General features: G+C 38.5%; 2 protein-coding genes across 2 annotated transcripts in view; both read left to right on the top strand.

Annotated features, from left to right (window-relative positions):
- Positions 1 to 5,501, top strand: part of ndufs1 (NADH:ubiquinone oxidoreductase core subunit S1) — a 15,617-nt gene extending 10,116 nt beyond the window's left edge. Inside the window, exons 13-19 of the mRNA XM_083896974.1 lie at positions 2,831 to 2,960; positions 3,144 to 3,304; positions 3,679 to 3,833; positions 3,932 to 4,107; positions 4,213 to 4,347; positions 5,048 to 5,120; positions 5,207 to 5,501. Coding sequence (XP_083753100.1) covers positions 2,831 to 2,960; positions 3,144 to 3,304; positions 3,679 to 3,833; positions 3,932 to 4,107; positions 4,213 to 4,347; positions 5,048 to 5,120; positions 5,207 to 5,298 — 922 coding nt within the window. The 3' untranslated portion in view covers positions 5,299 to 5,501. The remainder of the gene's footprint in view (positions 1 to 2,830; positions 2,961 to 3,143; positions 3,305 to 3,678; positions 3,834 to 3,931; positions 4,108 to 4,212; positions 4,348 to 5,047; positions 5,121 to 5,206) is intronic.
- Positions 5,502 to 6,012: 511 nt separating this feature from the next.
- Positions 6,013 to 9,742, top strand: LOC310930915 (ras-related and estrogen-regulated growth inhibitor; the record flags this gene model as incomplete). The annotated part of the gene is made up of 7 exons (XM_083893978.1): positions 6,013 to 6,064; positions 7,208 to 7,264; positions 7,352 to 7,425; positions 7,500 to 7,638; positions 8,483 to 8,576; positions 8,892 to 8,963; positions 9,634 to 9,742. 7 exons carry the CDS (start codon positions 6,013 to 6,015, stop codon positions 9,740 to 9,742), a joined length of 597 nt encoding a protein of 198 aa, XP_083750104.1.
- Between the last annotated feature and the right edge of the window lie 926 nt (positions 9,743 to 10,668).

The following is a 10,668-nucleotide window of genomic DNA, read 5'->3' as shown; positions in this document are numbered from 1 at the left end:
GAGTGCGATAGTAGTTTTGCCAACTTGGCGACTTTCCAACTCCTCCTTGCCACTTTTTTTGTCAAAAGCCACTAGTGACAAATCTAGCGATGTTTGGAAACTCTCACATGAAAGCATGTACCCCCTATCCCTCGGCAGTTACTGTGCTCGACAAGCATATGCAGAAAGTGAGCATATATTTATAAGAAGGAAAAAAAAAGAGAAAAAAGCAATACTGCTGCAGCAGCAAAAGAGCCGGAGCTTGTGGGGCAGAAAATTGCTGACGAGACAATGCGCGAGTATTAAAAAATAAATGTTTTGATTATTCCACTTATTCAACAATTATATTCCATATGTGTGTTTGTGCGCACAGGCACCAAACGAACTTGGCAGCATATGAAGTTGAAATATGAAAATGTAGTTCAAAGAGAAGTACTAAAACAAAATTTAAACATAATAGTCTCTCAAAGATCAAGTCCTCCTTTGTCAAAATGGTAAAGGAAAAGTGTACACTTGCTTGTAAGAATGTAAACAAAATAGTGTCTCCAACTTGAGAACTAAAGTTTGAAAAAAAGGTAAAAGGAAAAAACCTTTTTGGAACCAAAAATAAATAACTCAAAAGAAACAAAACGCCACTTTTATGACTTATTTTCATTTACTTGCTAAACTCCAGCTCTATATGATCTTGAACATGTAACGTGGGTAATACCTCAAAGCAAATGTGTGTTGTGAAAAACATTTTTATTCTGCTAAATTAAATGTAAGCACGAGTCAATGTCTTGACCTTGTTCTGTACTTGGATCAAAATATACTAAGTATTAGTACTTTGTGGCAGAAAGAAGTAAAAAGTATACTAAAGTATAAGCTTTAGTATAAATATAAGTGTAAGTGTAAGTCTTAGTATTAATGTACTTAGTTTTAGACCTATGTTTATACTTTTCAGTACAAGCCAAGTATACTTAATTATACTATTCCTAAGTATATAAATAATAGTATATAAAAAGTAAACTTGAAGTATACTGCCTCAGTTTTAGTATAAAATAAGTATACTCGTAGTTCACTTGAATAAACTACTTTTTTCTCAGGGAGTATCTGCGCCTTGACATCAGCTGGCTCTTGAAGAAAAGGAACCGAACCGTGCATATTGGCCATGTATACTTACGTATATTGGAGTTTAAGTACTGCATTTAACCCATCCGTGAATTAGTGAACACACACAGCTCACAGTGAGGTGAAGCACACGTTAACCCACACACGCTGCCCCATAATGTCTGCCACTGCCTTCAGTTTGCAGGCTTCAACTTAAAAGCAGGACAAACTCAGGGTTAGTTGAAGAAAACCTGCCAGTGAGCAGGTTAGGTTCACAGAGTATGTTTCCAGGATAACTGACTCAGAGATAAGCTGAAATGGCTTTTTGAAACCGAAAAAAACAGTTTCTCTCATCTCAAGGTTAACTAACTCACTTTCTGAAACGGGCCCCCTGTGTGCTAATCAGTTGTTCTTAACTCCTAAATAAAATTAATCTTATCTTACTTATCGTTATCGAGGTGAGCTGCTCAATATTTTGTGATATTGATTTGAGGCCATATCGCCCAGCTCTACTCACAAGGACTCTCTCTGTTGAATTACGATGTGGCGTCAACACGGCATCTTTTATTCTAAAAATGTGGTTGAACCAAGAAAGTGACTATAGCCCGGGCGGAGCCAGCTGGTACGAAAATTCAAATGTAATGGGAGGTGTTTACCAAGAGAACGCAGTACATACACCAATTTTTTGGTGTGTGTCTGCACAATTACCTTGTTTATGAAGCCCTAAAGTTTTGAAAACAAACAGTTCACACTGCTAAGAATGCTGTGTTTTATTGTATTCTCGGGCCCCGCAAGTGATCTGAAACCGGGCACATCCGGTTGCGTACATTGAACCGTAGAAGAAAAAGAACGTCCGTTGTGGAGGTGTTTCAGGAGCGACATTGTCTTCTGACTCTGGGTCTGACTCCGGGTCAAAGTCATAAAAGGGACTGTGGCAGGGAGTCAAGAAGAAGCCATTTTGAAACATTTTTAAAACAATGTTTTGATAATGAGTAGCAGTGCATCCACAGAGGGGGAGCTGTGCTTCTGAGAGCTCATATGCTAATTACGCACCTTCCGGGTACCTGGCCATTCACAAGACTGTTGTGAAAGCTCTTGTTGGCTGGCCAATCACAACACAGTCTGTCTTCTGGGGGTGAGATTTCTGTCTGAAACTTTCATTTGCAGCAACTAGGAGGTTTTTGACCATAAGAAAAATTTAATATATGCAAGTAGACCTTCATAACTCGCATATAATAAATGTGCGATAGGACCACTCTATTGGAGCTTTAAAAGGCAAATAAATAAAGCAGATATTATCTGAAATTAAAACATACAATTCACATCAGAAACAGTAGATATATTATTTTATAATGTATTTACAGCGTATTGTATATACAGAATACGTAATTCAAATACTTTACACAGAACTACCAAGAATTGGACCTGGATAACTAAATAATATTACTAGATAACAATATACACTAGTTTTAACCTAATAAAAAGTGGTTTAGGGGTTTAGTTACTAAATGTTATATAAAAGCTGAAAATAAAATTTCCCATGATGCAGCTCTGTCAGCTTTGGTTCTGTGAACCTCAACTGTGAAACTATGCAGTTTTTTTATGCAAGCTGGAGCCTTTCTTTTTAAATTGATGCTTTGCTCTCTTAAAACCAGTCAATTGCTACATTACATATTTCAACTTGCTTGATGCAGCTAATTGTGAGCAAAGATGATAGATGGCGTTACAGTAACCAGCCTCTTCCCGTCTTTCCCCTCGCCAGCTGGCTTCATAATGAGCTACGTGTCGCTATGGTCGGTCACAACGTCGACCTGAGCTACACATATGACCATCTGGGAGAGGACACTTCAGTCCTGAAGGAGCTGGCTAACGGGACACACCCCTTCTGCCAGGTAACACACACACTTCATTTTGCAATGTGCCATATAAATAAAATGTATTATTATTATAATTATTATTCTTCTTCTTATTATTATTATAATAATAATAATAAAAATAAATAATCATGATCAATTTGAAGATCATTTGTTCAAGATGATTCATTGTTTCTTTGTTTCCCTTTTACCCATCTGAAGGTCCTTTCAGCTGCCAAACGCCCAGTTGTGGTCGTGGGTAGCAGCACCCTGCAGAGAGACGATGGAGCTGCCATTTTGAGTGTCGTCTCCACCATCGCTCAGAATGCCAGAACCAGCAGTGAAGTGGAGGAGGGATGGAAAGTCCTCAATGTCCTGCACAGGTAGAAGCTGTGAAGTCATTTTGAAGTATGACCTACATTTTATGGGTTGTCCAATGTGCCCAATTATTTATTTATTTTCAGTTGCACCTATTTTCTTTCCTTAGTCACCCTGGCTTTCTTCATTCTGTCTGTTTCTGTGATTTTAACATTGTAATGTATACTTATTAGAATAAAACAGTTTGTACAATGCTCAATGTACAAATCTCTGGTTTTAACATAGCAGTGCGACACTGCTGGCGTATGTACTACAGCGTTTACAGCTATTTTTTGGGGTTTCATGTGGATAACGACATTACCCGAAACAATGCCGTGTTTATGGAATAAATTAAAGAAAAAGACATCTGCTCAAACTACTTGTGTTTGTGTGTTCGTAGAGTGGCGAGTCAAGTGGCTGCATTGGATCTGGGCTACAAGGCTGGTGTAGACGCCATCAGGAAGAATCCACCCAAAGTTCTGTTCCTGCTGGGAGCTGACGCCGGGTGCATCACCAGAGCTGACCTCCCCAAAGACAGCCTCATCATTTACCAGGGTACACACGCTGATACTCATATACACACACACACACACACAACACAGCTTCACACATTTAGTAGATGATAAATCCATATGCACCCTCACCCTCACCAGGTCACCATGGTGATGTAGGAGCACCGATGGCAGACATCATCCTACCAGGCGCTGCATACACGGAGAAAAATGCCACCTACGTAAACACTGAAGGAAGGAGCCAGCACACCCGGGTGGCCGTCACTCCTCCTGGAGCAGCCAGAGAGGACTGGAAGATCATCAGAGCTGTGTCTGAAGTACGTTATTCACCAAGCAGAAGACGCTAACGCTCACTCTGCAGTAAAGATATATATATATTTTTTTAAAGATTTGACCAGAGAAATGTGTCCATGTCTTTACAGCTGGCTGGTGTGACTCTTCCCTATGACTCTCTGGACGAGGTGCGGTCCAGACTGGCAGAGGTTTCTCCTCATCTGGTCCGTTATGATGACGTGGAAGAGGCAAACTACTTCAAACAAGCAAATGAACTTGCTGCGGTACATACATAACACACACACAAAAATATGTTCACTAGAGATTTTAACACATTTTTGACCAGTTTGAATGGGTTAAATTAGCATGAGCTCTGTTAGTCTATATGGTGATGTGTCCTTCGGCAAGACACTTAAGACCAATTTGCTCTTGGCGGCTGTGCCGGCAGTGTGTGGGTATTCAATGAGTAGTAAAGTTGTGTGATGGAAAATGCGCTGCTCAGATGAGTTGTGCGAATGTGTGAATGGCAAAAAATGGAGCCTGATTTATTCAAAATTATTTTTAAAAAGTCACATAAAATATGTGTCCATATTTATAGGCAATTTCATATATATGTATATATATGTGTATATATGTATATGTATATGTATATGTATATGTATATATATACATATATATTTATATATATGTATATGTATATATATAATTTAACATTCAAAAGAACTAAGCCAGGTGTATTTACAGTGTTTTGTCACTCTCCCGTGAGAAGTACAAACATTTTATAAGCCATATTGCCCAGCCTTTACCAACACACATTAATTTTTTGGCTTGTAAATAACCATTTTTACAAAAGAAAACATGTTATGTCACTGTATTAGTGCCTTAATGTTCACTCACAACAGTGAGTGTTAAAGTGAAATGTTAACAATTAGAAAAGATTGAATGGTTTTTCAGACTTTTAATTCAGAGTCCTCACTCTCTCAGGCAGTGAACCAGGACCTAATAGCAGCTCCTCTCATCCCACCTCAGCTCACAGTTAAAGACTTCTACATGACAGGTATGTGTTTTATATCAATAGTGAACATACAAGTAAAAAATAAAAAATAAAACTAACGTCTGACTCTTCCTCCTCTCTGTGTCCAGACTCGATCAGCAGGGCATCACAGACGATGGCCAAATGTGTCAAAGCCATCACAGAAGGAGCTGCTGCAGTCGACGAGCCATCAGTTTGCTGAACGCCCATATCCTCGCATATAAACGATAACAAAACTCTTATCGCTGAAAAAAACATACACACTCTGAAACAGCTTGGCGTTGTTCCCTTAAATTAAAGTTCTTGTCCTTGATGCTTGTACACACTTAAATCGTTTTCAGTTTTGTAGAATACATAAAACTGGGAATCGTATATAAAATATAAATAAAATCTTACTGATGTCTGTACTCCAGTTTAGTTGTTTTATCTCATTGTGTTTGTTGTTTGTGTGTATGTTGTTTGGGTGCCCTGCTACTTTTTGGTTTTGGGTGAGCCTTTGTTGTTTCAGATAAGGGTCACTTTTACCCCCATAAAAAGTGTTTATATGTGTTTTGAATGGATCCAGAAGGGGACAGTGGTGTCTGGTGTTGGACATGGCCCCTTCAAACAAATGGCTCCTGTCATGTACTGTTCCCAAAGTAAGAGAGAGAGAAACGCACAGAGCTCTTAAAAGGAAACGCAAGCACAAGAGAAGACGGTCTCATCCCTTCCTTCCACATCTGCTCATTGTCTGACCCTGAACACTCCATAACTGGAATTAATTTCCTCTTTAAGGTCAGTATAAATAGATTCATGGTTTTGCTTTCAGCTCCATACCTCCCATGTACATTTTGATGTAAATATACTGCCACTGATCATCCTCTGCTCTTCGCCGGACAGACCCAGATGGAGGACTGAGAGTGAACGCGGCAGGGAAATGGTTTCAGTCAAGCTCCTCATCCTTGGAGCTCAGAACACTGGGAAAACAGGTGAACTACCACTAAAGGATGTGACGGAAGCCTTTTTGAACCTTTGGAAAATTAACCCACCATAGGATAAGTTAAGGATTAAATTCTGATTGGCTTTATCTGAAAACCTTGTCTTGGTTTGACCTCTAAATGTATGCTGTCACATCCACTCAGGCTCTTTTTTAAGAGCAATCTGATGTAAGCAGGTTAAGGCTGCTTCTCGGATCTAATCTGTTATGACTTTAGTGATTGCAGATTTTTAAATCAAAAACTAAATGCAGTAGAATACTAGATTAATGTTATGTCCATATATACATAGTTGATGGTGGTATCGGAAAGTTTTGCTGCACTGAATGCTCATGAATAATTTTATTTTTGTAGCACCTTTTAAAAACAGAGATTACAAAGTGCTTTCACCGGCCAGATAATAATAATATAATAATAAAAGCCAAACATGACTATAGACAAGAAACAAGCTAAGGTAATAAAAGTACAACGATTAAAATAAATGAAGCAGTTGAGGACGAAGTTTTTTAATGCGTCCTTTTAGTTGATCATAATCGCTGCACTGATCTGCATATGTGTAAAGAGTTTTCATGTAGGGCTGGGTAATATATCGATATTATATCTATATATCCTGGCATGAGATATAAAGATATGGATTTTGGATATTGTGATAAGGTGTCTGTGATTACTTTTCTTGGTTTTAAAGTCTGTTGCATTGATAATCTTATTTATATTGAACTTAGTATATTGAAATTAGTGAAATATGCAAGCTATTATAAATTAAATATTGTTTATTGATTAAATACATAGAATTTACAAAATTGCTATGAAAATGAACATGTTTGATTTTAAGCCTTATTATTTCTCCATATTTGTAGACAATTTAATTGTTTCTAACACATGTAAATATCCTTAACCAGGCTCAGTGAATATACAGTGTCTTCTCACTCTCATTTGAGAAGCACCTCTAGCATGCAGCTTTATATATCGATATATCTTGTATATCAGGACATAGCCTACAAATATTGAGATATTTTTTAGAAGCCATATCGCCCAGCCTTGCTTTCATGTGTTATATAAAATAAGTTTAAGAGTGTCTGTTGTTCTTGTTTTTTTTTTTTTTGGCTCCTGTCTCTTGAGTCTGTTTTCTGTCTCCAGCACTGTGTGTTCGTTTCATAACAAGGCGCTTCATTGGCGAATACGACCATAAAAAGGGTGAGCCCTGAGTGTTGATGACAGTGAATGGTGCAGACATGGAGAAAATAATTGGATTCATGACTTACTCCTGCTTCCCCACCACAGATATCACCTACAGATGTAGTCGGGTTGTGGACCAGGAAGCTGTTGGTCTGGAGATTCTGGACTTGGCTTGTAAAGTAAATGTTAAACACAGAACATATGATTTCCAAGACAGACTATTATTTCACACTTGATACATTAACCTCTCCAGGAGAGTGCTGTGGCTTCTCTGGAGGCATCTATCCGCTGGGCTGATGGCTTCCTGCTGCTCTACTCCATCACACATCGCCTCAGCTTCCTGGAGGTCCCACCACTCAAGAAACTCATCGACCAAACCAAACAGTGTCTGGGTGAGGAGCGTCACTCCCACTTCCAAGTTCTGAAAATGGAACACAACGTATTTCCTTTCGTGTTTGGGAAAGGGAGGGGCAAGATTTGTAGTGGAGTCCTCTTTTTGTTATGTTATGTTATGTTCTGTTATATACTCTGTTTTAGTTCTGTCTATTGTCGTCACACACGTGGTGGAGACCTGCATTCCATCCTCTACATCACGTGTCAAACTCAAGGCCCGGGGGCCAGATGAGGCCCGGGGGCCAGATGTGGCCCGCCACGTCATTTTATGTGGCCCGCGTGTGATTAATTGATCTTAAAAATCTGGGTTAAAATAGGTCTGTGCTGCTTTAAGGCGTGCATTGACCATAAACTACATTTCCCACAATGCATGGTGATTGTGTTACCTGCAAAGTGACAGCACCGCCACTACATCGCAGTGTATCAAATGCATCATGCGACGAGTGAAATTGAATAAGTAATAAATACAGAAAGTTATTTAGCAATATGTTACTGAGTAGTTACCTTTATTTTACATTATATTTGGTTACAATTAGTTACATTTATTCTGTATGACAGTGACATCTGGCCCTTTGAGGGTAACCATTATGTTGATGTGGCCCTCAGTGAAAATGAGTTTGACAGCCCTGCTCTATATCGTTAACATTTCAACATGGCTTCCTTTTTTCTTGGTGTGTGTGTGTGTGTGTGTGTGTGTGTGTGTGTGTGTGTGTGTGTGTGTGTGTGTGTGTGTGTGTGTGTGTGTGTGTGTGTGTGTGTGTGTGTGTGTGTGTGTGTGTGTGTGTGTGTGTGTGTGTGCGTGCGTGCGTGCGTGCGCGCGCGCGCGCGTGCGTGTGCGTGCAGTGGTTCCTACAATGCTCATAGCGAACAAGTTGGATCTGGAAATTGGGCGTGAGGTGACAGCAGAGGAAGGACAGAGCCTTGCCAAGGACTTAAGGTTTGTATACATATGGGTGTGTGTTGTATTCTAAGCGAGTCCCTTTAGCATTATCCTTTAGCACGAACATGTGGCAATAGTAAGTAATATAATCCCTTCAATCGAGTGCCTTAAAGTCCAGAAAATGCCTTCATCCTTTTACAATGTACATATTTCATTAATTAAATCCTGCCAAATGCAACCTGCTTGTTCCTTGGATGATGCAAAGCTGCAAATATATTGTAAAGATGACTGTCTATATTACTGTTTCATTTGTCTTGTATATTTTTTGATCATTAGTCTTTATTCATCTTTGTTTTCTGCTTGTGTTGGAAGATGTGGTTTCGAGGAGCTGTCTGTGGCCGAAGCTGCATCAGCTGTGGAGGCAGCAGTGTTGCACCTCATCAGGCATGTATTATTATTATTAATGTTATTATTTTATTTAAATCTATATTCATATGTAACTTCACACAGACTGTAGAGATGTCGCTGATTGCATGTCAAGGTATGTCCTTGCTACAATAAGCATTTTGCATTGTGAGCCAAAACAAATATCGTGAGCAGACTGGACTGCAATTTATTCAGATAAACACACTGTGATTTAAATATTTAGTAGATTACAATGCAATACTATTTATATACAAATAAAAAGGGGAATTACCACCAAGTATCCACATGCTGGTTAAAATGAGGGACAGTCGATACAATTTAAGAGGAATATATATATATATATAAAAAAAGAACTTTTGTTCATATTTTACTTTTTTTAGGTTTGTCAGTCAAGAGTGTAGAAGTGAGTGTCATAACTTTTTTTCATAACATGCAGTGCACACAATATCACTACACAACTCAATAAGAAGGATTAAACTTTGCAGTTTATTGTTAAAATGTTCAAGAAAATATGAAAAAAAAAAACTAGAAACAATCTAGCATACTTTCTTTTGTTGACACCATAACCATGTTTTTTCACCTTCCTTTTTATTCATGTATACTTATCATATTTACACATAATTTGAGTGTAAAGAGCAACATTGTGCTACAGACAGACAGCGATAATACATTTCTTGTGTCCTGTCAGGCTGGTGTTGGATCAGCAGCGCCCCCTGCCTGACCGCCGCTCCTACATGTTGACCGTCCGCCACGCTCTGACCAGGAAATTGACCAGATCCAAGACCATGCAGTGGTAACTGAAGCAGGCAAACTGCTGCTCAGTCCCAGCAACATTGTTTGTTGTGTTTCATCTTCCAGTAGAGGGCAGCACAATCATTTCATCATTTCATATGACCAAAATGTGGACACTGTGGTCTAGTTTAGCGTGAAAGTGTAAAGCACTGATGAAAAGCCTCCACAGAAGAGTGAATAAGAGATTTTATTAACATGAAGTTATTGTTTTTCAGTGACATCTTTATTCAGAACTATATTTGCTTGTAATGTTATTGTGTGTGCTCACTATTGTCTCTTCTGTCAAGTAAAAAAGAGGATTTTTGGGAAACAAAGAAAGCCAGATTTTCTGTCTGTAATTTCAGAATTATGTCTTTTTTTAATTTGTTTTTCAGAGAATTATGAGTCAGAGATCTAACTGCTACGTTTACAGGTCATACCACTTATGTCATATTTGTTTCACAGTAAATCAGTCATGCGCTAGCCTTTTTTCTTTTTTTTTTAATTTCGCAAACAGAAAGTGGTAAACTTTACTCCAAGTTCCAACTTACAAGTTCCAATGTAAATGGAATGCCATTGCTATATGATTTTTATCCATACATGTTGCTACGCTGTTAGTGTGCACAAAACACCATGTAGAGCAGGTGGCAATGCTAACAATGGCTATGATACATTTGGGTTTTTGACTTTTGCTCGTGTTGCTAGCAAAACACCTGCAGTATAGTTACATTAGAGCTTTAAGGAAGTGACCATTACGTTTCAGAGGCAGTCCTAAATATGGCATCCAGGATTCTCTGATGTAGAAATAATCCTTTATTAATACATTGATAATTCAATAAATAAAAAACAGCAGTTTTCGAGGCAAAGTGACAAGTCACAAGCAGGAACAATTGAAATAGAATATAGTATATAATATAGAATATTACCTATAATGACAGTAATTACAGTTCTG

This window comes from Microchirus variegatus (genome assembly GCF_963457635.1).
Source record: "Microchirus variegatus genome assembly, chromosome: 1".
NCBI lineage: Eukaryota > Metazoa > Chordata > Actinopteri > Pleuronectiformes > Soleidae > Microchirus > Microchirus variegatus.
Note: the sequence above shows the minus strand (reverse complement) of the source record. Positions and strands in the feature narration are given on the sequence as shown.